The 27,100-nt window shown below is 57.0% G+C and overlaps 2 protein-coding genes and 2 non-coding genes across 7 annotated transcripts; all 4 read left to right on the forward strand.

The window, feature by feature from the left end:
- The first annotated feature begins 347 nt into the window (after positions 1-347).
- Positions 348-9,948, forward strand: CCNT1 (cyclin T1). 2 transcript variants are annotated; one of them, XM_048327497.1, is made up of 9 exons: positions 348-534; positions 1,573-1,654; positions 1,904-2,032; positions 2,848-2,908; positions 4,186-4,248; positions 4,901-4,946; positions 7,394-7,557; positions 7,873-7,943; positions 8,271-9,948. In XM_048327497.1, the coding sequence occupies exons 1-9, from the start codon at positions 362-364 to the stop codon at positions 9,651-9,653; spliced, it is 2,172 nt and encodes a 723-aa protein (XP_048183454.1). In that variant the 5' UTR covers positions 348-361; the 3' UTR covers positions 9,654-9,948. The 2 variants fall into 2 exon arrangements, 1 of the variants encoding a protein (XP_048183454.1); XR_007208105.1 differs by lacking the exon at positions 7,394-7,557 and having other exon boundaries at positions 8,271-8,362.
- Positions 9,949-11,077: 1,129 nt separating this feature from the next.
- On the forward strand, positions 11,078-26,721 carry KANSL2 (KAT8 regulatory NSL complex subunit 2). 3 transcript variants are annotated; one of them, XM_048327521.1, is made up of 10 exons: positions 11,078-11,119; positions 12,832-13,089; positions 15,072-15,250; positions 15,710-15,824; positions 16,974-17,137; positions 19,000-19,166; positions 20,034-20,130; positions 22,995-23,248; positions 25,341-25,526; positions 26,228-26,721. In XM_048327521.1, the coding sequence occupies exons 2-10, from the start codon at positions 12,839-12,841 to the stop codon at positions 26,354-26,356; spliced, it is 1,542 nt and encodes a 513-aa protein (XP_048183478.1). In that variant the 5' UTR covers positions 11,078-11,119; positions 12,832-12,838; the 3' UTR covers positions 26,357-26,721. The 3 variants fall into 3 exon arrangements, with proteins under 3 accessions (XP_048183478.1, XP_048183477.1, XP_048183479.1); XM_048327520.1 differs by lacking the exon at positions 11,078-11,119 and adding an exon at positions 11,880-12,736; XM_048327522.1 differs by lacking the exon at positions 11,078-11,119 and adding an exon at positions 11,880-12,736 and having other exon boundaries at positions 26,231-26,721.
- Positions 20,207-20,334, forward strand: LOC125338152. The gene has a single exon (XR_007208212.1). It is a non-coding gene; the product is annotated as a small nucleolar RNA SNORA2/SNORA34 family (small nucleolar RNA).
- Positions 26,046-26,173, forward strand: LOC125338153. The gene has a single exon (XR_007208213.1). It is a non-coding gene; the product is annotated as a small nucleolar RNA SNORA2/SNORA34 family (small nucleolar RNA).
- Positions 26,722-27,100: the final 379 nt, after the last annotated feature.

A 27,100-nucleotide genomic window follows, 5' to 3' on the forward strand; every position in this document is an offset into this window, starting at 1 on the left:
CACCCCAATGTCCCGGGGGTCCCCGCGTCTCAGTGCGTAGGAGTCCCGGTACGGGGGAGCTGAGAAGCCGGTGGAGGGGGCCCCGCCGAAATCAGAGCCTCCCCCTCCCCCCCGCACCGGGCGTGAGGGAGGGCGCGGGCGGTACCGGGCCGGGAGTGGGCGTGGCCTGTCGTGAATGGGCGTGGCCTGTCGGGAGTGGGCGTGGCCTCCGCCTGTCCCCGCCTCCCCAGCGGTCCCGCCCTGCTTTGGAACGCTCGCGCCTCCAACGGCTCTCCCCGCGCCCGCCCACCCGACGCTTGACGTCATCGCGCCGCCGCGCTGCGTGCGCACGCCGCGTCCCCCGCGCGGGCGCAGAGCCGCCATGGAGGCCTCGGCGGGCGGCGGCGGCGCCGGGCCCGGGCGCCGCTGGTACTTCAGCCGCGAGCAGCTGGAGCGGAGTCCGTCCCGCCGCGCCGGCCTCGACCCCGACAAGGAGCTCTCGTACCGGCAGCAGGCGGCCAACTTGCTGCAGGACATGGGGCAGCGCCTCAACGTGTATCCGGCCGCGCTAGGCCGCGCTAGGCCGCGGGTGGGAGTGGGGCGGGGCGCGGAGAGCGGGGAGGGGGGAGAGCCGCGAGCGGGTGCGGGGAGAGCCGGGAACCGGTATGGGGAGTGTCGGGAGCGAGTGCGGGGAGAGTCGAGTGTGTTGGGGATCGAGGAGAGCCCGGCCCCGGAACGGGGAGATCAGTGCTGGGGTGTCGGGAAGGCCCGACCCGGCTCTCGGAGCGGGGGAAAGCCGAGCCTGTTTTTGGTTCTGGAAATGCCATTTCGGGCGCAGGGAAAGCTGTGCCGGCGTGTTGGAAAGGCTTGGGAAGGCCTGACCAGCACGGGAGCGGGGAGAGCTGTGCCGGGGTGCGTGGAAGGGAGCGGAAGGCCCGGTCCGGCTGCGCCGAGCCGGTTTTGGGATCGAGGAGATTTCGGGAGTGGGGAAGGCAGTGCCGGGATGCGGGGAAGGGAAGACACGGCTAGAACGGGAGCAGGGAGAGCCGAGCCCGTTTCGAGGTCGCGGAAATCCCGTTTCAGGAGCAGGGAAAGCTGTGCTGGGGTGTCGGGAAGGCCCGGCCTAGGAGTGGGGAGAGCCGAGCCCGTTTTGGGATTGAGGAAATGCCGTTTCAGGAGTGGGAAAAGCTGTACTGAGGCGTTGCGAAGGCGTGGTAAGGCTCGGCCCACGACTCCCCGCGAAAGCCGAGCCTGTTTTGGGGCCAAGGAGATCCCAGAAAGGGTTTTGGGAGCAGCGAGAGCCGAGCCTGTTTGGGATGGAGGAGACCCCATTTTCGGAGCAGGGAGAGCTCTCCTGGGGTGTCGGGAAGGCTCGGCTTGGGAATGGGGAGCGCCGAGCCCATTTTGGGATCGAGGAGAGCTCGTTTCGGGAGTGGGGAGAGCTGTGCCGGGATGCAGGGAAGACCTGCCCTGGGAATGAGGAGAGCCCGTCCCCTCCTGGTGCTGTTGGCCTGTGGGATCTGTTCCAGCGGCTCCCCTGAGCCTGCCCGGGGGTCTCTGCTTTGGCTGCGCTGTTCCTTAACCCCTTCCCAGCTCCCAGCTCACCATCAACACGGCCATCGTGTACATGCACCGCTTCTACATGGTGCAGTCCTTCACCCAGTTCCACAGGAACGTAAGTGCTGGGATCTGGGGAGGGTGGGCGGCGCTGGGAACCCCAAATCCACTCCTGTCGCTGCCTGGGCGGGGGGGCCCACCTTGGGAAGGGGTTTGGGAAGGGAGAGGGACCCTCTTCTCTCTCCTGGTGGTGGCTGGACTTGAACAGCCTTCGTTCCCTGAAGGAATATTGAGAATCCACCTGATTTATTTGCTTTAATCGTGAATTTAGTGACTTTTTAAGCAAACAGAGTGTTTTCCTCCACAGTCGGTGGTGCCAGCAGCGCTTTTCCTGGCAGCCAAGGTGGAGGAGCAGCCCCGGAAGCTGGAGCATGTAATCAAGGTGGCACATGCCTGTCTGCACCCCCAGGAGCCTCTGCTTGACACCAAGAGTGAGGTAAGTGTGGGGATGGAGCCTTGGGATGTGCTGTGAGCGCTGGAGGTCCGAGGAGTGGGAATGGCATCCGGAATTGCGCGACTCCGGTGGCTCCTCGACCCTCCCGAGGTGCTCAGGGGCAGCTTCTCAATCCAACCACTCCTGCTACGGAGAGATTTGGGCTTCCCCGCTCTGTGCAAACCCTTTTCTCTTCTGCTGCACACCTGGATCCAGGTGTGCTGTGTGCCACTGTCCCTGGAATGCTGCCGAGGAGGGTGTGGACGCAGGTGTGGAGCAGAGGAGCTCCACTGTGGGAGAAGTTTGTCCCCACACCTTTCTCAGTGGGTTAAAAACGTTGCTGATCCCTCATCTGTCCAGACAGCCCCTTTTACCTGGAGCTAAGCAGCCAGTCCTGCTGGAAGGGGCAGCTGTTTCCAGGGAAACTTGCAGAAAATTTAAAAAAAAAAAAAAAAAAAGACAGGAAAAGCAGCTGATTCCTGCACTGCTCGTGTGCCACCCCAGGAGAGTGGGGGACCAGCACCCAGGGCCCACCCAACACTCTGCTCCCTCTTTCTTAGAATCCCCAGATGGTTTGGGTTGGAAGGACCTTAAATCCCATCCCATTCCACCCACCTGCCAAGGGCAGGGACGTTTTCCACTAGCCCAGGTTGCTCCGAGCTCTATCCAGCCTGGCCTTGAATACTTCCAGGGAATCTGTGCCAGTCCCCCTGTGCAGGGAGATTCCCGTTTTTGCCCCGGAGAGAAGGGTGTTAGGAATGTGCAGGCTTGATCCGAGTGCCTCTCCGTGAGTAACCTGCCTGTCCTCTCAACCCCAGGCTTACCTGCAACAAGCCCAAGACCTGGTCATTCTAGAGAGCATAATCCTACAGACCCTGGGTAAGTTCCTCGAAGCGGCCGGACTGCCACACGAATCCCAGAGCCAGGAGAATTCCACAGGCTGGAGAGCCTCACCCCTTCCACAGAGTCCACACAACAAACCCCGTTTTTCAGCCCGACTCCTGTTTTAACATCAATTTTTCAGGTGTAACTTGTGCCAGGCTCAATGCTGAGAGATTTAAGTGTGGTTTATCCCTTTTTTTTTTTTTTTTTTCTTCCCTAAAAAATCCAGGATTTGTGCTGCCTGGACATCGGTCCCTGTCCTGGGTTGTGCTTTCCAGCTCAATCATAGAATCATGGAATGGTTTGGGTTTGAAGGGACCTTAAAGACCATCCAATTCCAGGCCATAATGCTCCAGTTCTGTTGCAGGAAGCAGTTTGTACTGAGAGATGTCTTAAAAAATAGGTTGAAAGTGAATATTTTGGTCAAATAATTAAAAGGGGGGAAAATCCCCAGAACTCAACAAACCAGGAGCAGTTTCTGGGTGTTTTTGGAAGTAGTCTCCACGTAGGGCTGTGGCTGGTGGAGCTGGTGCCTTGTTTCTTTATCAAATGTACTGTTAAAAGTTGTTTTCACTAACAAATCTTCTGTTTCAGAGGCAGTTTGTAGGTAGATTTTCCCTCCAAAAGAGCAGGATTTGTTATTCCTGACTGGATTCAGAGCAAACACCCCATGTCCCTCCTTCAGTAGGGGCAGAGGTGTCGTGGGCCACAAGCCTGTGGCTAAACCAAGCCCGGTTCTGCAACCTCTCAGTTCTCCAGTGGCCTTTTTGAACATCTCAGTTCTCCCAGAACATTCTGCAGATCTGCTGCACACATGGACCAACTGGAATTCTTTCTTCCCTTTCAAACATAATTCCCAAACTGAGGAGGAAACAGGAGCGAGGATTAAACTCAGATGCCCTCAGTGCTTTAGGCCCGTTCAAAGGGAAAACAATCTGCTTCCTCTCAGCTTTTTGGGTGAGAGAAATTCCTTGGAGCAGATGCCATTGTCTTCGCCTTCCTCCCAGCTGCTTCAAGGGGCTTTGTCCTGCTATTTTTAAAATCCTTAATAGTTGTTTTGTTTCCAGTGAGGCCTTTCAGAAGTTGGGAGGTCTGGGAGCACCAGAGACCTTCTGGGTTTGTAGCTGGAGAACTTGAGGCTTCTGGATGCAGGAAAATGGGCTCCTCTATTCCTGCCCGGCTCCAAGCAGGGCTGTAGGAGGGAAGGGGTGCAGGAAATGTGGATCCAGGGCTGTGCTGCTGGTTCTGATGGTCCTTTCTCTGTGTCCTTCCAGGGTTTGAGATCACTATTGACCATCCCCACACCCACGTGGTGAAGTGCACCCAGCTTGTCCGAGGTGAGAGGGAATTGGGAGGAAAGGGCTGGGGAAATATGGGGGAATGTCCAGCTGGAATTGCTCCAGAGCTTCCCAGAGTCCTGGAATGGTTTGGGTTGGGAGGGCAAGGACAACTTCCACTTGCCCAGGTTGTTCCAACCTGGCCTTGGATGCTGCTAGGGATGGGGCAGGCACAGCTTCCCTGGGCAATCAGCGCCTCCCCACCCTCACAGGGAGAAATTTCTTCCCACTGTCCCATCTAAATCTCGCCTTTTTCCTGGGGGAAAAACCATTCCTGCTTATCCTGCCACTCCAGGTCCCATCTGGAGTCCCACTTCAGCTCTCTTGGAACCTGAAAGGCCACAACACGGTCACCCCAGAGCCTTCTCCAGGCTGAACAATCCCAAATCTCCTCGGTTATTCTCCCAGGAGAGCTGTTCCATCCCTCTCATTCTCAAAACGGAGGCAGTTTTAGATGATTCTGGCTCTGCTGAACCACACAAAACTCTCAGTGAGCAGTAGTACCCAAAATCCTCGTGGCTGTGGCCTGCAGCTGCTCAATCCGTGGGTGGCCTGTGGTTCTTGCACTAAAATATGATAATACGAAAATATTGATAATATGAAAATATGCAGATAACACCCTGATTTTTCGTTTTTCTTTTTTTTCTTGCAGCCAGCAAGGACTTGGCACAAACTTCCTATTTCATGGCTACAAACAGGTTATTATTTTATAATTTTATAATTGATAATTTATCTGCTGCCTGTGACCCCAGAGGCATCGTTCAGTCACGGAGCAGCTGGGGATCCCGCAGGAAGAGCCTTAAGAAAGGGTTCCAGCCCTTTTTCCTGCCAGCTGCTGGGTAAAATGAGCTGGAAAATAAGGCAGATGGAATCCTCAGGAGCTTTACTGCTTATTTGATAGGAATTTAGTTGTGAAAGTTTAAAAAAAAAGCCAAAAACCCCAAAACTAACCAAAAAGATGGAGGGGAAATGGATACATACATTTTTCCTTGCTTACTCCTTGGGTGTTGGAGTGTTTTCACTCAACAAGGTGCTGTGGAAATTGTCCCTGAATATGGTTTGTACCCCAAAAAAGGCTGATTTAGGGCATAAATGAAGAAAAATCAACCCCAAGTTTTTTGTATGGGTTGTTTTGCCCCTAAGTTTTGCCTGGAAAGAAAAATCATCTCCAGATTCTTCCTCTGATTTGTTTTGTCCCTAAATTTTCACTGCCAGCCTGATGCCAGCACTTTTGTTGGGATTATTTTTAAATTCAATTTCCTGGATTTTCAGCTTCAGACAAATCACGGAGTTAATGTTTGGAACAGACAAAAAAAAAAAATCGTGGACATGGAAAACATTGAGGTTTTGGGAAATTAGGGAGGGAAAAGTGGTTTGGGTGCCAGCACAGGTGAAGCTGCAGGGCCGGAGATGCCTCCAAGCCCTGGCTGGGAATGTCTGTGTGCACGTGGTTTCCCTTTTCCACCTGGGAGGTGTTGCCTGCTCACCTGCACTGTTTGTTGAAGGTGTTTCGGGCTCCAAAGGGCACCCTGTGGATTTCCGGCCTCGGGAATGTGGTGTTGGTGATGTTTGGGTAAACACAGCCCTGAAACCTGTTTTATCCCTGCAGCAAGAATTTCAAAGCCACGGGATTAGGAGTTAAGGCTGTAATTGAGGGAAATCCAGGCAGAAAGTACGAAGAAGAGCCTCAGTTTTGTCTGAGAGAGCCAGTTCTGGGATGAACTGCATTTATCCTTGTGCTCCCTTTGGTTTCGTTCTGGGGCAGAGTTGAGGCTCTTTGTTATCCTTGAGTTCGCTCTACCGAGGCTCTGAATTCCCTGGGTTTGACTTCCCCTGGATAAACCCAGTGTCCACAAAACTTCAGGATTTTTGGATGTAGATGCCAAACTTCTGCCTCTCCACTTCTCACCGATGGAAAAATGTTGAATAGGGTGGTGGGGAGATGGTGCCACGTGAGGGCTCGGTGGCATAATTCCCAAAGGGCCTGTTCAGGAGTGGGCAAATCCCACACTCAAGACTTGCTTCCGTGTTTCCTAAAGCTCTGATGTTCCTGCAGGATCCTCGTAGTCCCTCAGTTCTCCCGGTCCTGGTGCTGCCCACACCCCCCAGCACTGATGGCTGAGCTGCCACGTGGAAAATCAATTTATTAATGAAAATACGTGATAGGTCACCTGGCTCAGGTTTTCCTGAGTCACTCCAGCATAGAGTGTATTCCTAAAAATCCTTTGGGAAAGATCAGACCCTTCCTAAAGCTGAAAAGGACAGGTTTGCTCCTTGAATGCCATCCAGGAGTTGTGCTTGGAAGTTCCTCCCCAGAGCAGGGGTGGGGCTGGCAGGTGACCCCAGCACTGACTTCCGTCCTTGGAGATCCCAAATTTCCTGTAGCAAAACAGGGATGAACAAGGCAACCAGTGGAGGAGATCCCAAGTTTCCTGTAGCAAACCAGGAATGAACAGAGATGGAGGAAATCCCAGCTTTCCTGTAGCAAAACAGGGGTGAGCAAAAAACCGGACAAATTTCTCTGCTCCCCAGTGACTTTCCTGCTTGGAGGGGAATCCCAAATTTCCCACATCAAAACAGGGATAAACAGGGCTATCAGTGGAGGTAGATCCCAAATTTCCTGTAGCAAACCAGGGCTGAACTTCTCCTCAGAGCAGAGGCTGGCAGGTGACCTCAGCACTGATATTCCTCCTTTGGAGGAGATCCCAAATTTCCTGTAGCAAACCAGGGCTGAGCTTCTCCTCAGAGCAGAGGCTGGCAGGTGACCTCAGCACTGATATTCTTCCTTTGGAGGAGATCCCAAATTTCCTGTAGCAAACCAGGGATGAGTTTCTCTTCAGAGCACAGGTGGGGCTGGCAGGTCCCCAGTGGCTTTCCTCTTCAGAGAAGCTCCCAAATTACCTGTATAAAAACTGAACAAAAACTGATGGAGGAGAACCCAAATTCCCTGTAGCAAACCAGGCCCGAACAAGCGAAGCGGTCCCGAAGCCCCGCTGTGCTGGAGCGGGATGGAGCTGGCTGTGCCCCAGGGTCTTCCTGGGGAGGTCCAGAGGGCCACCCCCACGTTCCCCCCCATGTCCCGCGTGGATCTGCAGCTCAGGCGTGGGAGTTGATGGCTTTTTGTTTTCTCTCCCGGTGACGTCAGCCTGCACCTGACCACCTTCAGCCTGCAGTACACCCCGCCCGTTGTGGCCTGCGTCTGTATCCACCTGGCCTGTAAGTGGTCCAACTGGGAGATCCCAGTCTCCACGGACGGGAAGCACTGGTGGGAATACGTTGATGGCACTGTAACTCTGGAGCTCTTAGATGGTAAGTTTGGGAGCGAGGTTTTTCCCCTGCAAAAGGCTCTTAAATTATTTTGGCATCGCTGGTCCTGGGTCTGATGTTCCAACACCACTTCACGGGCTCCAGGAGTTCAGGGCTTGCTGAGGTTTTCCAGGGCAGCAGCAGCTTCTGTAGCAGCACAGAGAAATGAGTTTGAATGGGTCAGTGATTCCAGTTGTCAGAATTCCCCTCCTGGAGCAGCTCCATCCCACCAGTAGCTCCATCCATCAGATGAGGGGGTTGTCCTGATGGACTGGGGCTGCTCTGACTCTCCCGCTTGGGTTTGTGTCTCCTCTGCAGAACTGACCCATGAATTCCTGCAAATCCTTGAGAAAACTCCCAGCCGACTGAAACGGATCCGGAATTGGCGGGTAAGAAACTCGGACACGGGCTGTGATTCCTTTGGGAATCCCAATGCAGGACAGCAGGGGAGGGAGGTGTGTGTGGAATTGGGATACTGTATGGTGCTTATGGTGCTCAAGTTCATCTGTTGTGAATTAACTTGTACAGAACTTTGGTTTTCCAGCTGCATTAGCAGCCCTGCTTCTTCCAGGGGTTGGGAATTTTCCCACAAGGAGGGATGGGAGCAAAGTGGATCTGTCTGTAAAGAAGACCTTGCCCTGTCCTGGTGAGCTGCTTGATTTAAACCAGCTCCAGCGACACCCCAAGTAAACACCCGGTGATCTGTTTCATTCCAGGCCTCTCAAGCAGCCAGGAAATCCAAGACTGACGACCACGGTGAGGACGAGAGCCTGTCAGAGCAGACAATCCTCAACATGATCTCCAGGAACAACAGCTCGGACATGAACATCGCTGGGCTCATGAGCATGTCCACGTCCTCCACTGCCGGCGCAGGGCCGGCGCTCCCGGCCGCGGCCGATTCCCCCGGCGAGCCGAGCGCTGCCGACCCGTCCCAGGCGGATCATTGGCATCCCCCGGCCAAGCTGGACATCCACAGGACTAGCGAGAGCTCGTCGGCCGCCGAGCACCCGCAGCAGGACGGCGCTGCCTACCCGAAGCAGAGTACCAAGAACGCCCCATCGGCCAAGGTGTCCCTCAAGGAGTACCGGGCCAAGCACGCCGAGGAACTGGCGGCACAGAAGCGGCAGCTGGAAAACATGGAAGCAAACGTGCGCTCCCAGTACGCCTACGCCGCACAGAACCTCCTGGTCCAGCAGCAGCGGGAGAGGGAAGGGCAGCAGGACAGCAACCCCTCCCCAATCATCCTGAAAATCCCCATCGCGGGGCCGGAGAACCCCGAGCGCCTGCCCGGCGCCGACAAGGGTGACAAAGCTCTCAAGATGAGGATCCCGGCGGTGGGTGGAGGCGGGGAGAGGCCGATCCCCTCCAAGCAGGAGGAGATCAAGATGCGGATTAAGGTGCCGGGTCCCGGAGACAGACACAGCTCCGCGGATGAGAGTGGAGGGAAGAGCCGGGAGTACAAAGAGAAGCACAAGGGCCACTCATCCAACCACCACCACCACCACCACAACCACCACTCGCACAAACACTTGCACGCCCAGCTCGGCGCCGGCCCCAGCACCGCGGCCAAGCGCCCGGGGGACTCCAAACACAGCGCCCAACCCGGTGCCACCGCCACCACCACCCCCCACAAGGGCTACGGGCCTCTCGCCCCCACCCGCAAAAGACCCCTGCCCGAGGAGCCCCTGGCCATGCCCCACGAGCACCAGCCCAAGGTGGGCAAAGTCTCCAAAGGCCCCGGAGTGCCGTTCCCATACGCCCACCTTCCCGGGGCCGCCCATCTCCCTGGGCACAGCTCAGATTTATCCCAGCCCAGCAAAGCTCGGGGCACCCACAAATCGGACAAGGGGCCTTCGGGGGCCAACGGGCACAACGCCAGCCAGGCCAGTGACTATCAGGACACGGTGAACATGCTGCACTCGCTGCTGAGCGCGCAGGGCATGCAGCCCACCCAGCCCCCCGCCTTTGAATTCCACTCGTACGAGCTCCTGAACCCCCGGGCTTCCAGCGGCTCCAGAGCTGCCGCCAACACGGACAAGCCCCGACCGCCCCCCCTGCCCTCGGAACCGCCCCCCCCGCTGCCTCCCCTCCCCAAATAACCCCCTTTTTACTACTGAGTCCAGAGCCCGAGCCCAAACCTGCAGGGCTTTTCTAAGGGCTTTTTGATCTCCACTGCCTCACGAAGAACTTATTTTATTATAATATAACTTTTATTATTGATATTTAGTTGTTAAAGCTGTGAAAGGATAAGGAACCCTTTCTCTATTCCTCCCTTTCCCCCATAGGCTCCCAGTTAGTGTTGGGCTTTGACCCCTCTCTGGGGAACATGGGGGATATTTAAAATATGTCACAGAAAATTTAAGATGTTTTACAAATAATTTAAGCATTAACTTATATCTTAGTGGTTTGGTTCCTTTTAATTCCGAGGGGCTGTGGCAGAGCCCAGGAGGGCTTTTGGGGAGGTTCCACTCGAGGTGTTGGTGTTCAGGAGTTTTTGGGGGATGGAGGGATGTGGGGGGCTGAGGGAATCCCAGGTGATGGGAGCTGTTCTCCCTCCTATGGGTCCTGTTCCCTTGCCCCTGGATCTGTTCTGGTTTGGGATCCGATATCCATCCCTTGCTCCCTTCCTGCAGATTCTGGGATTTCCACTGGAAACCCTGGGGGGACCAGGGAACTCGGGGGGTACATTGCCAGTGGGATGTGGGATGAGAAAGTGCCAGGCTGGTCCTGCAGTCACTGTGCCTGGGGCAGCTCTTCCAGGGAATCCCATTGGCACATGGCTGTTGCCAGCTGAGCTGGAAGCAGCTTCTACTGGAACTTCGGCCCAGGGCCAGGGGACCTGCCGGGGTTTGGGTTGAATATTTGGGAAAGTCCTATTTCCTTTCTTCTTAGACTTGACTTCTCTGACCTTCAATAAATGAGTGGTCTCTGGATGGTTTTGAGAAACTCTTGTTCCACATCTAGCTTGTTTTTAGGAGGAATTGCTGCTGCCAAACACCCTCCAAGGATTTGGGGACCGATTTGGTCCAGTTTTGGGACCAGTTCTTAGATTTCAGGTTCTGGGCATGGCCCATCCCTTGCTTCCCCTCCGTCTTTTGGAGCCCCTCTTGGAGGCGGCTGCTCCCGGGGTGTCGAGGCTCTGCCCTTCGCGGTGGGGAGCAGTGTCGGCCCGGGAGACCGGGAGGGAACCGAGTGATGCCAGGGGAGCTCGTGACCCCCATGCTGGTGCTCTGGGACCAAGTCGGGCCTACCGCGAGCGTCTCCTGACCCGGAGCCCGAGCTCACACCCGGTCCCGGCCTGCCCCCCCCCGATTCCCGGGCCGGGGACCCCCCGGTCCTACCCCGGGACCCCCCGCTCCCGCCGCGCCCACGTGTCGCGTTCCCGCCGCGCCGCCTCCACGTGACCAGAGGTGGGCGCGGCCGCTCCCAGCGTGAGTGACTGCAGGCTCAACCAATCGTGCGCGGTACTGCCCCTGTGCCCGCCGCTGATTGGCTGGCGGGCGGGCCAGTGAGGCGGCGGGGCGGGTGCACGGCGCGGCAGCGCGGAGGCCGCGGCGGCAGAGAGGTAAGATGGCGGCGGCGCCGCCTGCTCGCAATGGGGCTCGGTGTGCCCCTCAGCGCGGCTCCCGAGTGCTTCTCCAGGGCTCCTCCGCCCTGCATCGCCCCGGAGGCGGGTTTCTTCCCGCTCTCCGCTCCGGCAGCGCTGCCTGGGCGCCCCTCAGGGGGTGCCCCTCACGCTCGCCGCCCGCGGACAAAATGGCGGCGCCGGGGCGGCAGTAGCGCGCATGCGCGGGAGCGCGGAGGCAGAGCACGTGCGCGGGCGGGGGTGCGCAGGGATGGACCGGGATGGGCACCGGGAGAGAGGCTGGGATAGACCGGGATGGGGCACCGGGAGAGAGGCTGGGATAGACCGGGATGGGCACCGGGAGAGAGGCTGGGATAGACCGGGATGGGCACCGGGAGAGAGGCTGGGATGGATCAGGATGGGCACCGGAAGAGAGGCTGGGATAGATCAGGATGGGCACCGGGAGAGAGGCTGGGATGGACCGGGATGGGGCACCGGGAGAGAGGCTGGGATAGACCGGGATGGGCACCGGGAGAGAGGCTGGGATGGATCAGGATGGGCACCGGAAGAGAGGCTGGGATAGATCAGGATGGGCACCGGGAGAGAGGCTGGGATGGACCGGGATGGGGCATCGGGAGAGAGGCTGGGATGGACCGGGATGGGCACCGGGAGAGAGGCTGGGATGGATCAGGATGGGCACCGGAAGAGAGGCTGGGATAGATCAGGATGGGCACCGGGAGAGAGGCTGGGATGGACCGGGATGGGACATCGGGAGAGAGGCTGGGATGGACCGGGATGGGCACCGGGAGAGAGGCTGGGATAGACCGGCATGGGCACCGGGAGAGAGGCTGGGATAGATCAGGATGGGCACCGGGAGAGAGGCTGGGATAGATCAGGATGGGCACCGGGAGAGAGGCTGGGATAGACCGGCATGGGCACCGGGAGAGAGGCTGGGATGGACCGGGATGGGCACCGGGAGAGAGGCTGGGATAGATCAGGATGGGCACCGGGAGAGAGGCTGGGATAGATCAGGATGGGCACCGGGAGAGAGGCTGGGATAGACCGGGATGGGCACCGGGAGAGAGGCTGGGATAGATCAGGATGGGCACCGGGAGAGAGGCTGGGATAGACCGGCATGGGCACCGGGAGAGAGGCTGGGATAGATCAGGATGGGCACCGGAAGAGAGGCTGGGATAGATCAGGATGGGCACCGGGAGAGAGGCTGGGATGGACCGGGATGGGCACCGGGAGAGAGGCTGGGATAGATCAGGATGGGCACCGGGAGAGAGGCTGGGATAGACCGGGATGGGCACCGGGAGAGAGGCTGGGGTAGATCAGGAAGGGCACCGGGCTACACCGAGATAGCGGCGGGAATAGGCCGGCATGAGCACCAGAATAGACCGTGGTTGAGGCGGGATGGGCACCGGTAGCGGGGCAGGACGAGTCCCCGGGATACATCGGGATAGAGGCGGCGATGGGCACTGGGAGCATCCAGGAAATGCACTGAGGGTGCACTGGGAGAAGAGGATCCCACCCAGATTTCTGCAGGGCTAAAAGTTCCCTCGACCATTATTGGGAATTACCTCCTTAGGAGCAGCCTCATCTTCTGCTATAGGGGTCAGACTTTTATTCAAATTAATTTCCCGCTGCTGCTTTTCATTTTATCACCGGTTTATTTATTTCTCTTTCCTTGCTCTGCATCCCTCCTGCAGTGTCGGCATGAACAGGATCCGGATCCATGTGTTGCCGACGAGCCGAGGCCGCCTGACCCCAGTGCCGCGGCCGCAGGAGCCCCTGGCCTGTGCCTTCGCCCCCCGGCCCTGCTCCCAGCCCCGCCTGGAAGGGCAGGAATTCTGCATCAAGCACATCCTCGAGGACAGGAATGCTCCCTTCAAGCAGTGCAGCTACGTGTCCACAAAGAACGGGAAGCGTTGTCCCAACGCCGCTCCCAAACCTGAGAAGAAGGATGGGTGAGTGGCTTTGCCTCCTGGTTTTCCAGTTCCAAACCCTATGGAATTAAAAGAGGCAGGGGGAGGTTTTTCTCTTCGTCTTCCCTGTTGAAGGAACAGCTGGAGCTGTGTCAGGGGAGGTTTATATTGGATTTTGGGAAAAGGTTCTTCCCCCCAGTTGAGCACCAGAACAGCTCCTCAGGGCAGTGGTCACATTCGCAAGTGACCCTGCCAGAACCCAAGGAGTGTTTGGATAATGCATCCAGGAACATGGTGGGATTTTGGGATGTCCTGTGTAAGGCCAGGATTTGGACCTGGTGATCCTTGTGGGTCCCTTTCAGGCTATTCCATGATTTTTCTCCTTCAGCTGCTGCACTTGGGTTACCTCTGAGAAGTATCTCCCTTTTTCCAAAGTGTTTCTAAGCTGGAAAAAGACTCCATGGAGTCATTTTGGGACCGTGGGCTGTGCCCTGGCCAAGCAGAAGGTGGCTGGAGTGCTCCAGGCCCCACACTGGATCCATCTGTGCTATCCCTCCCTCATCCCAGCACTTCCCAGTGCAGCCACTCGGGTCCCTGTGGAGCTTTGATCTGGTTGTGCTGCTGCTGTCCTGAGCTCCTTAAAATGCTCCAAGTGCTGGGGATGGAAGAGGATGGAACAGTTATGGAAACGGCGATAGAGCACAGATTCCTCACAGGAGCATTGCTTCCAGGGATTTACAGGGATGTGGACAGTGGTTGTCTCCACCCTGGTCCCTGTGCCATAAAATGTGGGGAAGGCAGAGTCCAGTGAGGATGTTTGGAAGCAGAAGAGCTCAAAAACTCACCCACCTCACTGGCTTTAACTGGAAGCTCTTTTCTCTGCCTGCTGCCGGTGCCAGAGGTGACATTCCCACAGTGCTGAGTGGGCTCTCAGCATTCCCAGGCTGGACCTGCAGCCAGCTCTCTATGAGAGATTCCAGGTGCCGGGGGGTGTTCCCTGCCCTTCTGCCCTGCTCAGGTGAAACCCTGCACCCAGAGCTGCCTCCAGCCCTGTCCCCAGCACAGGAAAAACATGGAGCTGTTGGAGCGAGTCTAGAGAGGCACCAAGCTGAGTAGAGGGATGGAGCAGCTCTCCTGGAAGGAAAGGCTGAGAGAATTGGGATTGTTCTGGAGAAGAGAAGCCCAGAGGTGACCTAATTGTGACCTTCCAGTGCCTGAAGGAGCTGAAGGAAAGATGGAGAGATTGTTTGCAAGGGATGGAGTGCCAGGATGAGGGGGAATGGCTTCCCACTGCCAGAGGGCAGGGCTAGGTGGGATATTTGGAACAAATTCCTTCCTGTGAGGGTGGGGAGGCCCTGGCACAGGTGCCCAGAGCACCTGTGACTGCCCTTGGATCCCTGGCAGTGCCCAAGGCCAGGCTGGAGGGGGCTTGGAGCAGCCTGGGATGGTGGAAGGTGTCCCTGCCCATGGCAGGGGCTGGGATGGGATGAGTTTTACATTCCCTCCCAATCCAAAGCATCCTGAGATTCTGTGAAAATGCAGGAATGTGGAAGGTTTGGGAGCTGTTCCAGGGTTGGTGGCTGCTCCTTTGGAATGGCTGTGCTCATTGAAATCCTTTCAGGGGCCTCTTAAAAAGAGGACTTTTTTCCCCCCCATTTTCTCTCACATGAGGAAAAGACGAAGATTTTAATCCCCAGATTATTGTGGCATCCTGCATTGAAGCCAAGAGACTTCAAAGCCTCAGGAATGCATTTAGCCAAAAGCAAAGGCCCAGGATCTGTGGGAGCTGCTCCTCTGAGCGAGGTGTCCCCTCCGTGTTTGGATGCTCCCGAGATTGCCGAGCCCTGCTGTTGGAGGCAAAGCTGGGATGCGCTCTGGGGTTTGGTGATGGAGGAAGGATTCCAGCAGCAGGAGCTGGGAGGGGACTCAGATCAGCTTTTAGATTCTCCCTACCCGAACTATTCCATGCTTCCTTGCCTGGCTGAGGGCCGGGGGTCATAACGAGCTTGTGGTTTGTCCCTCAGCACCTCGTTCTGTGCGGAGCACGCCCGGCGGAACGCGCTGGCGCTCCAGGCTCAGGTGAAGAAATCCAACCCCGGGCCCGTGGGCGAGACCCTCCTGTGCCAGCTGAGCTCCTATGCCCGGGCAGAGCTGGGCTCCCAGAGCATGGACAGCAGCCGGAGCGAGGCCAGCCGCATCCTGGGTAAGGACTGAACCCAAAAGCAGTGCTGGGCTGCTCTGTGGGGGAAAGCCAAGAACATCCCTTCTTAAGTCCAGTGGGAAAAAGATCCCATGGTCTGGAAGTAAAAGCTGGGGTTTTGTTAAGCCTGGTGTGTCTCACCTGCAGAGAAATCATGCTGCCAGACCCAAATCCTGCAGGTTTAGCATGGAAATGTTAGTGAGGCTGCTGGATAGTACCACCAGATTTCCGTGGTTCCTGGGAGGGCTGGAGCATCGCTCCCAGTGTGTTCTGGCGGTTCCAAGCTGGGAGGTTTCCTGTTGTTTCCTGCTCCATGTCCATCACTCACAGTTTTGGGGTGGAGAATTCCCTCTTGGCACGAGGCAGAGCCGGCTCAGCTCCATGGGGCCGAGCTCCGGGGTGTCCCTGGCCATCCGGGGATGTGGGACAGTGTCCTGTGACTCCCGGTGCTGTGTCCTGCAGATGAGGACAGCTGGAGTGACTGCGAGCAGGACCCTGTCACCGTGGAGCAGACGTGGCGTGGGGACCCTGACAGTGAGGCTGACAGCATCGACAGCGACCAGGAGGATCCCCTCAAGTAGGTTGGGGAGTTAAATCTGTGTTACATTCTGGGGGGAAGGGGCTCAGCCTGGAAAAAAGGCTCAGAGGGAACCTTCTGGCTCTCCACAACTTCCTGACAAGAGGCTGCAGCCAGGTGGGGGTCAGGCTTTGCTCCCAGGAAACCAGGACAAGGGGAAACGGCCTCAGTCTGTGCCAGGGGACGTTCAGGTTGGACATCAGGAGGAATTTCTTCATGGAAAGAGTTGTCAGGCATTGGAACTGCCCAGGAAGGTGGTGGAGTCCCCATCCTTGGTGGTGTCCAAGGAATTGACTGGATGTGGCACTCAGGGCTCTGATGGGGGTTGGTCACAGGTTGGACTCAATCCTGGAGAGCTTCTCCAACCTCTGGGATTCCATGGTGGCTGCTGCCTGCTACACACGTGTTGTATGTTCTGGGCTCACTGAGGTACATTCGACACACGTGTTACGTGTTCTGGCTCCAGGGGACGGTGGTTGTGTTAAAAAGGTGATGACATCAGTGGTTTTTCATGGATTTGTGCCCACGTGGTTTGTTGGCTGTCCTGGAGCTGGGGTTTTCTGGGAAACATTTGCTGCTCATCCTCTTCCACAGTGGGGTGGATCGCTCAGCAGCTTCTCTGGGTGATCCCTTCTCTTAAAGCCTGAAATGGAGTATTTCAGCTCATCACTTGCTGATGGTGTAACCCAGAATTTTCCTAATAACATCAGTATTGTTGGGGGGGGGCGGATCAACCCTGAGGCAGCCCCACAGCCTTTGGAAGAATAATCCTGAGAGAATTGCCCCCAACCATGGCAGGCTCAGCCTTGAGAGACCCCCACACCCTTCAGGAGAACAGCCCGATGGGACCCCCCCACATCATTTGGGGTTTAGCCCTGAAAGACCTCCACACCCTTTGTGGCAACAACCCCAAGGGACCCCCACACCCTGAGCGGGATCAGCCCTGAGGGACCCCCACACCCTTTTGGAGAACAGCCCCAAGGGACCCCCACACCCTTTGGGGGTTCATCCCTGAGGAACCCCCAGACTCTTCAGCGGAAAAATCCCATAGGATTCCCCATACCCTTCAGGGATCAATCCCCACACCCTTTGGGGGGGATCAGTCTCCAGGGACCCTCCCAGCCAGACCCTCTTGTGTGGGTTTTCCAGGCACGCCGGCGTGTACACGGCTGAGGAGGTGGCTCTGATCATGCGGGAGAAGCTGATCCGGCTCCAGTCCCTCTACATCGACCAGTTCAAGCGGCTCCAGCACCTGCTGAAGGAGAAGAAGCGCCACTTCCTGCACAGCCGGAAGGGAGAGCACGAGGCCATCGGTGAGCCCGGGACCTCCTGCCTGAGGGCGTGCACAAAAAAATCTGCTAAAAAATGGGGGTTTGGGCCTTTCTAAAGGCAGATTTCAGAGCAGGGTAAGGGGAGGGTTCCACACTTGGAGCAGGTGTTTCGTTGAGGGGCTGGAGCACAAGGAGAAGGGTCTGGAGAACTGAGGGAGCTGGGAGGGGCTGAGCCTGATGCCTTTTTGGGACTACCTGAAAACAGAGGCTAGACAAAATTAAGAGGATAAAAGCAGTTCTATTTCTTGAAGGGCCTTCAGGTACATTAGGGCAGTCAAAGCCCCCAGGAGCTACACCCAAAATGGATGTCAGGTCATGGATTTTCATACTTTTATAAGTTTCGTCCATTTGCATATCAGGGGTTAATCCTTCAATTACAGCTTCAGGTAATGAAGTCATTTACTCCCAAGTTTGCTCCCCTCCAACTCACTGTTGTTTACATTTGTCGGGGCCTGAGACAGTGAGGTGTCCTTGAGCTTCAGGCCTAGAGAGGAATTGTTTTGCCTGACCAGAATGGGAGAACAGTAGCTAACAGTCTATATGGAGTTTAGAATTATACACTGAAGAATTACAGGATATGAAAAACATAAAAGCTACAATCCTAAGGCCTGGAGAAAAGGAAGCTCAGGTGAGACCATCTCACTCTCTGTAAGTCCCTGATAGGAGGGTGCAGCCAGATGGGGATCAGGATCTGCTCCCACAGAACAATGAGACAAGAGGAAATGGCCTCAGTCTGTGCCAGGGGAGGTTTGGGTTGGACATCAAGAGGATTTCTTTAGGGAAAAGGTGGTCAGGCATTGGAACTGCCCAGGGAGGTGGTGGAGTCCCCATCCCTGGAGGTGTTCAAGGAACAACTGGACATTGCACTCAGTGCTCTGGTCTGGCTGACAAGGTAGGGATCAGTCACAGGTTGGACTCTGATCCTGGAGAGCTCTTCTGAGTCCACGATTCTGTGCTGGTCCCATGCCCAGAGATCCATATCATTAGAGTTCCAAAGCTCATGCTTTTCTTTGCTCTTCAGAGCTTGCAGCGTTGGCAGGAAATGAGCTGTAATGTTAATTCTGAGACAAAAGCGCTTATTTTGTACTGGGATTTCCTGTTTTTTCCTTTTACGAACAAAAAATATTCATCCATAAGGCCCTTGGTGTGTGGACAGGAGTTGGTTCCAGTAACACCAGTGCTGCTTCACTGGCAAATTCCTCCTTAGCATGGATGCAGCTTTCCCTCTGCCTCTGCTGACGTTCTCCCTGTGCAGAATATGCTCTTGGGAGCAGGAATTCCCAGTTCAACAGAGGCAAAACCGAGTTGTATAACTGATCCCAAGTATTGCAGAGCAAAGGACTCTTTTTTTTTTTCCAGCATCGTCCTTTAATAGCTCATCCTGGAAAACGCCATAATTCAGCTCAGGCTCAAGTAAAAATAACCAGGAGTTTGGTACATACCAATTTTGCAGAACTCTTTTTAGCAATCGAGTCAGAGAAAAGCAGATCCTGAGCGTTGCCCTGTAATTACACCGGGAATGCTGGCGGGAAGCTTCCAGAACTCGCACAGGAGCGACCTGGAATTTGACAAGCTTCTGTTCTGCTGCTGAAATCACAACGGATGGGAGCGGCTGAATTATTTTTAAAGGAGGTTTTAAAAATACTCTGTGGGCCCAAGCGTTCCTGGTGCATGGTGAGAGGTCGGGATAAATTTTGGGATGGAACCTGCACCGCCAGGCACGGCACCCAAAGCTTCCCCTTGGTCCTGTGGATGGAGCCCTTGACGGCTGATTCGGGCTCTCGATGCCAAAAAAAAAACGGGCAGGTGGGTGGAGATTCCTGACTCTTCTTTTACTTCTGCAGGGAGCAGCCTCCTGACAGGGCCCGAGGGGCTGATGGCCAAGGAGAGGGAGAATCTAAAGCGGCTCAAGTGCCTCCGGCGCTACCGGCAGCGCTACGGGGTGGAGGCTCTGCTGCACCGGCAGCTCCGGGAGCGCAGGGTCCTGGCCACCGACGGCGCGGCCCAGCAGGTCCGTGGGGACATCCTGGATGGGTGTCTCCTCTTGTGTCTTTCTGCGAGTTGATCCCAGGCCCTGGCAGATTTTCCCCTTCCTGCAAGGATAGCCCTGGCTGTCACCCTCGCGGGTTTGGAGAAGCTCCTGGGTTTGTTGAGGCTTGGGGGGGTTTGCGGGAGATTGTGGATCTGTGGTAGCTCCTGGGTCTGCAGGAGCTCTCGGGTCCGTGGGAGCTCTTGGTGTCCACACCTTGAATCCTGGGGTCAGTTTCGGGCTCCTTGCAGCAAGAAAGACACCGAGGGTCAAGTCTGGAGAAGGGAACGGAGCTGGGGAAGGGACTGGAGCACAAAGAGAAGGGGCTGGAAAACTGAGGAATTGAGGGAGCTGGGGGGGCCCAGCTTGGAGAAAAGGGGGCTCAGGGTATTTGTGGGCTTGGGGATTTTTGGGAGCTCCTGGGTCTGTAGGAGCTCATGGGTTTGTGAGAGCTCATGGGTTTGTCAAGGCTCTCAGGTTTTTGGGAGCTCTTGGGTCTATGTGAGCTCCTGGGTCTGAGTGAGTCCATTCCAGTGCCTAAAGGAGGCTTAATAAAAAGAGGGAGAGGGAGTTTTTACATAGACAGGCAGTGACAGGACAAGAGGGAATGGTTTTAAGCTAAGATATGAGAGGTTTAGGTGGGATATTGGGAACAAATTCCTCCCTGCAAGGTTGGGGAGGCACTGGCACAGGTTGCCCAGAGAAGCTGTGGCTGTCCCCTCACTGAAAGTGTCCAAGGCCAGGTTGGATGTGGCTTAGAGCACCGTGGGATAGTGGAAGGTGTCCCTGCCCTTGGGAACAGGAGCTTAAGGAGCTTTAAGGTCAACCCAACCCATTCCATGATTTCAGGCACACACCACCCGCTCCAGCCAGCGCTGCTTGGCCTTTGTTGATGACGTCCGATGCTCCAACCAGTCCCTCCCCATGACCCGGCACTGCCTCACACGTATCCTTTGATCCTGACACTGTTCCCAGCTGCCTGCCAGCAGTTTGCCCTGTGGCTGTGCCTCCTTTGTCCCTCTCTGGCCCTGAATCAAGGCCATCGGTTTGCTGTAGCCGTTGGTTTCAAGCAGGAGCCCAGAGGAAACGTCTCCCTGTCTGTTGGTGCTCCCGTCCCGTGGAACAGCCAATTCGTGAGGGAGCAACAAAGGGCTGGGCTGGTCCCAGGGGTGGTCCTGCCGTGGCCTCTTGGGTCCAGAGCATCCAAACAGGGTGGGCATTTCACTTGGAAGCAGAGATCCCGAGCTGTGAGGGATGTGCATGAATCCCCTTCAGGGATGGTGACTCCACCACCTCCCTGAGCAGCCCTTCCAATGTCTGACCACCCTTTCCATGAAGAAATTCCTCCTGATGAATTCAGAAATTCCTGAACATCCCATGGCAAAGCTTGAGGCTGTTTCCTCTTGTCCTGTCCCTTGTTCCCTGGGAGCAGAGCCTGCCCCCCACCTGAGGACACACACACCAGAGCGTGGCCTTGGGGATTTTTGGGAGGGTCTGGAAGGGTAGTTCCGAGCCTTTTTGGAGCTGCTGTGGCCCACCTCAGTCTCTGTGACCCCTGGAAAAGTTCTCGTGTGTGTGTGTGTGAACAGCTTCGAGCTGTTCCACTTCCCAAATCAGCCTCAGCTATTGGAGAGCCAGCACTGCAAGTTCCACTGGGATCCCTCAGCTCAGGGATCAGCCCCCAGCATGGGATCAAGGATCCCCCAGCTCAGGGATGACCCCCAGTATGGGATCCCTGACTCCAGCATTGCCCTGGGTGCATCAGCTCTATCCACTCTTGTGGGAGTGGGTGGATGTGTCCAGATTTGGATCAGGTTGGAGCTGCAGGAGCGAGCAGTGGGGTGAGTCAGGACAAGTTCTGGCGCTGGGTCCCAGGACTGGGTGAGGAGGAGCTTCTGGATCTGTGGAAGATCTTGGGTTTGTGGGGGAGGTGCTGGATTTGTGGGAGCTCTTGGGTTTATCAGAGTTCCTGGGTCTGTGGGAACTCCTGGGTTTGTGGAACTTCTGGATTTGTGGGAGCTCCTGGGTCTGGAGGAGCTCATGAGTTTTTGGGAGCTCTTAGATCTGGAGGAGCTTTCAGATTTTTTGGAGATTCTGGATTTTTGAGAGCCCCTGGGATCGCATTGTCCCTGGAGTTGTCAGACTCCCCCAGCCCTGTGCAGGGAGCAGGAGCTGGAAGCTGCCTTTGTTTCTCTCTAACCACCACAGACCTCAAAATAAAGAGGAGAAATCCCATAAAACAGCTGGAGAAGCTGCTGTTGGCAGCTGCCACTCCCGGGAGGGAGGGGAAGAGCTGGGTCTGGCAGGAGCTCTCAGCTGACCCTCATTGACACAAACAAGCTTTTCCTCGGGCAGCTGATAACATTGATAACATCTGCGGCTTTTTGGGAGGCTCTTGGGCTCTGTTTGCTTTCAGGAGCTGGATTGTTTGTGACAGGGCACTAAAGGGATGGCGAAAGGCTGGGAGGCTCCAGATGGAGCCTGGGATTTTTGTCCTCTTGGCAGTCTGTGCTTTTGGCTACCAGTGAAGTCGGTGCTGGGAGCTGGGAGTTGGCTCCAGGAGATGAAAATCTGCCTTCCCCATCCCCTGGTCCCTCACCACCTCTGCCCTTGGGTGTCCCAGGTCTGTCTCTGTTGGGCTGGGCTCCGACATTGCTGCCAGCCTGGATTATGGCTCTGCCAGGAAGTGGATTCATGAGAAATCCTTGGAGCAGGGAGGAGAGAAGGGTGAATCTCAAACCTAGACAGCTGAAGAAATTGATGTAAACATGGTGTCTTTTCCCAGTTTGTGTGAGTTTGGGAATATTTTCCCCTCTCCCGCACTGTGTGTGGTGTGTGAGGAAATTGCAGCGTGAACCCCCCCAAAGCTGGAGAGCAGTTGGGATGATCCTGGTTGGAAGGGGATGGAAGGGGGGAAGAAGAGGAAGGGGTTGGAAGAAAAGGATGGGGATCAGAAGAGGAGGAGGAAGAGGAAGAAGGAGTTGGAAGAAGAGGCTGGAAGAAGTGAATGGGGATTGGGAAAAGAGGAAGGGATAGGAAGAAGAGAAAGATTAAAAGAGGAGGAAAAGGGTGGAAAAGGAGGAATGGGGTCAGAAGAGAGAGGGGTGGGAAGAGGAGGAAGGAGTTGGAAGAGGAGGATGGCATCAGAAGAGAATGGGGCTTGGAAGAAAAGGATGGGCGTGGGAAGGAAAAGAAGGGGTGGGAAGCGGAAAGGTTTGGAAGGTGATAGGATCAGAGCAGGATGGGGTTTGATCTGTAGCTTCTGTGCCTCTGGATTTCTCTGCAAGTGTGATGCAGTTGAAGCAGAGTTTGAGATTAAAGGCAGGAAATCCCATTTACACCTCTGGCAGGAACAGGTTTTCCATTGGGAAGGAAAATGCAGTGGGAAGATGGAAATACCATAACTAAACTCCTGGCTGTGGGAAAGGCATTGTGTGTGCTGGGATCTCCCTGCCTGTGGGGCTGGAGCTGATCGTTTTCCACGGATGTCTGCAAACAAAAGTTAATCCCGTGCCTTTGTGCCATCCATCTGAGGATCTGCGAGTGGTTTACAGGGATCCAGCCACATCTCCCAGCCCCCACGGTGGGGGGGGCTGTGGCTGCTGTCCCAGTTTTCCATCATGGAAATTATGTCACCCACATCCCTGGGCAGTTGGGGTGCAGCTCTAGGCTCTGGATTGCTGATCTGGGAGAAATGGGGGGGTAGTTTAACACCATTTGTGGGGGAGTTGGGAGCGTTTCTCAGCGTTCATCCTTCTGGATGTGTTTCTGGCCGTACCTCTGCTGCTTTCCTTGACTGCCTCTTCCCAGATATCTGCCAGGATACAAACCAGACACTCTTCAAGCCGTGCCAGGGCTCAGAGGAAGTTCCATGCAACAAGCCTGTGCCCGTGAGCCTCTCTGAGGAGCCCTGTTGCCCCCTGCACCTCCGCCTGCCCCCCCAGATGTACGTCCCCGAGCAGGTCCTGGCTGTCCCCCAGGAGCTGGGAGCTGCTCCCACCGATCTGTACCTGAGCGCGGCCGAGCTCCAGCCCACGGAGAGTTTGCCTCTGGAATTCAGCGATGTAAGTGGGTCCCACGGGGACGCTGCCCTCCTGAGAGCCCGCCCAGAATGCTGCATCTGGGTCTGGGATGCTCAGCGCAGGAGGAGCTGCTGGAGCGAGGCCAAAGGAGGCCACGGAGCTGCTCCAAGGGCTGGAACACCTCTGGAGCCAGGCTGGGAGAGCTGGGGGTGCTCACCTGGAGAGGAGAGGGATCCAGGGACACCTTAGAGCCCCTTCCAGTGCCTGCAGAGAGGTGGAGAGGGACTTGGGACAAGGGATGGAGCGCCAGGACAAGGGGGAATGGCTTCCCACTGCCAGAGACAGGGTTAGATGGGAAGGAATTCCTGTGAGGGTGGGCAGGCCCTGGCACAGGGTGCTCAGAGCACCTGTGGCTGCCCCTGGATCCCTGGCAGTGCCCAAGGCCAGGCTGGAGGGGGCTTGGAGCAGCCTGGGATGGTGGAAGGTGTCCCTGCCCATGGCAGGGGCTGGGATGGGATGAGCTTTACATTCCTTCCCGATCCAAAGCATCTTGAGATTCTGTGAAAATGCAGGAATGTGGAAGGTTTGGTGGCTGCTCCTTTGGAATGGCTGTGCTCATTGAAATCCTTTCAGGGGCCTCTTAGAAAGAGGATTTTTTTTCCCCCCCATTTTCTCTCACATGAGGAAAAGACGAAGATTTTAATCCCCAGATTATTGTGGCATCCTGCATTGAAGCCAAGAGACTTCAAAGCCTCAGGAATGCATTTAGCCAAAAGCAAAGGCCCAGGATCTGTGGGAGCTGCTCCTCTGAGCGAGGTGTCCCCTCCGTGTTTGGATGCTCCCGAGATTGCCGAGCCCTGCTGTTGGAGGCAAAGCTGGGATGCGCTCTGGGGTTTGGTGATGGAGGAAGGATTCCAGCAGCAGGAGCCGCCTCAGATCAGATCCCAGCCCCTTTCTGTGCAAACAGGAGGTGGGTTTTTTGGGTTAGGAAGGAAAAACAGGACTGTTTTCCCTCATCCTGTCCTTTGAGAGGGTTCTGAGCTCCCTCTGGAGCGCTGCGGATTTGTGGAAGCTGCTGGGGGGCATCTGTGTTGTGTCTCACGTCGTGCCAGGCTGGAGAAGCGCCACTCGTGAGTCACGGGAATCTCGCCCTTGTGTCAAACCCCCTTTGGAGCCAAAACAAATCCCAGCCTCTCCCCTCGTCAGGGAGAGGGCAGATGGAGGAGTCCTCAGAGCCTGTCCGTCCCCATCTGTGGTGTCAGGGCAAGCGGAGGAGGTGTGAGATCCTAGGAGAGGGTGGGGATGTTCCAGGTGTCCCCTGGAATGTTTGTGACAACCTGGAGAGCAGGGATTGATCTGGGGGTCCCCAGGAATGTGTGTAACATCCTGGAGAGCAGAGATTGCTCCAGGGGTCCCCAGGAATGTGTGTGACATCCTGGAGAGCAGGGATTGATCCGGGGGTCCCCAGGAATGTGTGTAACATCCTGGAGAGCAGAGATTGCTCCAGGGGTCCCCAGGAATGTGTGTGACATCCTGGAGAGCAGGGATTGATCCGGGGGTCCCCAGGAATGTGTGTAACATCCTGGAGAGCAGAGATTGCTCCAGGGGTCCCCAGGAATGTGTGTGACATCCTGGAGAGCAGGGATTGATCTGGGGGTCCCCAGGAATGTGTGTAACATCCTGGAGAGCAGAGATTGCTCCAGGGGTCCCCAGGAATGTGTGTGACATCCTGGAGAGCAGGGATTGATCCGGGGGTCCCCAGGAATGTTTGTGACGTGCTGGATACAGGGGACTGCTCTGGGGGTCCCCAGAAGGGCCTGGTTAGACCCTATCGAAGCCATTCCAGGTGCTGGAGGGACATTTTGGGGACAACACATCACGCTGGGCTCCAGGTGGTGTGTCCCACACCTTGTCCTCAGCAGTGTTAGCCAGGATCACGGCATTCCAGAGGGAGGAGGAGGAGGAGGAGGAGGGGGTTCCTGGGGTGTGTTCCTGGCTGCTGGCCAGGGGTCCCAGGGGCATGGCACTCACTCCTCCTCCTCCCTTGCCCTTCTCCTCCATTTCCTGCTGCTTCAGAGGACTGGAGTCTCCTCAGACCCCTCCTCATGAGCCGCTGCGCTGTTTTCCCTGCCAGGACCTGGACGTGGTGGGTGATGGGATGCAGTGCCCCCCTTCCCCTCTGCTCTTTGACCCTTCTGTGACCCTCGATCCATCCCTGCGGGACATGGCCGAGGCTCCCATCGACATCCTGGCACTGGAGGAGACAGACAGGGGCAGCTCCTCCACCCCGCTCATCCCTCCGGCCGAGCTGCCTGCGCAGGTATGGCCGGGTGGGACCCATCACCCACCCCGGGATGGGTTTTTCCCAGCAGGAGACCCCGCCCTTCTTCCCACCAGGAGGGGCTCCTCTTCCACCCCGCAGCTCCAGAGCCTGGGTGTGCCCATGGTCTGGATGGCATTAGGAGTGCCGGGGTGGGGGTGGCAGCCAGAGCCTGGCCCCCGAGGTGGCTCCGTGGGTGGCTCAGTGCCACCCTTGTCCTGGGTGGGGATGTCTGGGACACTGGGGATGTCTGGCCAGGGGGGTTGCCTGCTGTTGGAACCTCTTAATCCCAGCTGGGGGTTTTTAGGGGAGTTGTTTCCCAGGCCAGGGGTTCTCCATTCTTCCTTGGAGTCTTACTTTTCACTGGAATAACTGAAACTTGCTCCTGTCCTCCTGCCTGGAGCCTGGGGCTTCTTTGGGATTTCCCCACAGAGTGTCCTCTTTGGTGATGTCACCCACCTCCCTGTCCTGCCTCCTCTGTCGTGAGAGCCGAGTTTTGGGGTGGGGGGGACCCCAGCCCAGGCTCTGACTGAAGACCCCCGGTTTGCTGTAGCCGTTGGTTTCAAGCAGGAGCCCACAGGAAGCGTCTCCCGGTCTGTTGGTGCTCCCATCCCATGGAACAGCCAATTCGTGTGGGAGCGACACTGTCCCCAGCTGTGTCCCACCACAGCCAACACACACCGTCCCTGTCCTGTCCCCAGCAGGGTCACCTCCCGTACCAGCCGGGGCCCCGGCATGACCAGCAGCAGCAGCCACAGGAAACAGCCTCGTCCATCCCGGCCCGGGGAGCAGCTGCCAACGGGAGCCTGGAGCCAGGGGCCGTGAGCTGAGCCCGGCAGCTCCGGGGTCTCCACACCCGGGGGACCCCCAGTGTGGGATATGGGGGGGGACTCGGGTGCTGGAGTCCTGCTCCCGTGCCAGGATGAGCTGCAGCTCCGGCTCCTCCACTGGTTCCTGGAGCCACAGGGACCCCTGAAACCCCAGCGTGGGGTCTCCAGACCCTCCCCTCCTCTCTGGGGATGGAGCAGCCGCAGAAGACCTGGAGAAGAGGGGGAGAAACCACGGAAGTTCTGGGATCCTTTGCCACGCCCTGATGTGCCCCGGGGGGGGGGGGGGTGACGTGGCCCTGTAACGTTTTGAGGGGACAGAGGTTCCTTCCCACGGGGTCCCCCACAATAAAGTGACGGAGGTGGGCGCTCGGTGTCCCTGTGTCTGTGGATTAGCCGGTGGATGGGCGGGGGGATGTCCGGGGGTGCCCTGGGGGCTGTGTCCCCTCCCGGGGAGGGGGGACCCCGCTGCTGCCAGGCCCCGCCTCCTGCTACCGGGGGGGCTCTTTGGGGGTCACCCTTCATTTCGGTCTCGGCTGCAGTGCCGGGGGGGACACACTCGGGGGGCTCCGTGGGGCGCGGGTCGGGCCGATCCCATCCCGGGGCAGCCGCGATCGGTGGCTCGGTACCGATCCCCGCCGCGGGGAAGGAGGGGCGGGGGGTACCGGCTCCGTCTCGGGCGGTTCCGGGGATCACGGGAAGGGGGGGATGCGGGGGGGGTGCCCGGGGCGGGGATGCGGCGGCGGC

The sequence above is a fragment of the Corvus hawaiiensis genome, chromosome 24, assembly GCF_020740725.1.
Source record: "Corvus hawaiiensis isolate bCorHaw1 chromosome 24, bCorHaw1.pri.cur, whole genome shotgun sequence".
Classification (NCBI taxonomy): Eukaryota; Metazoa; Chordata; class Aves; order Passeriformes; family Corvidae; genus Corvus; species Corvus hawaiiensis.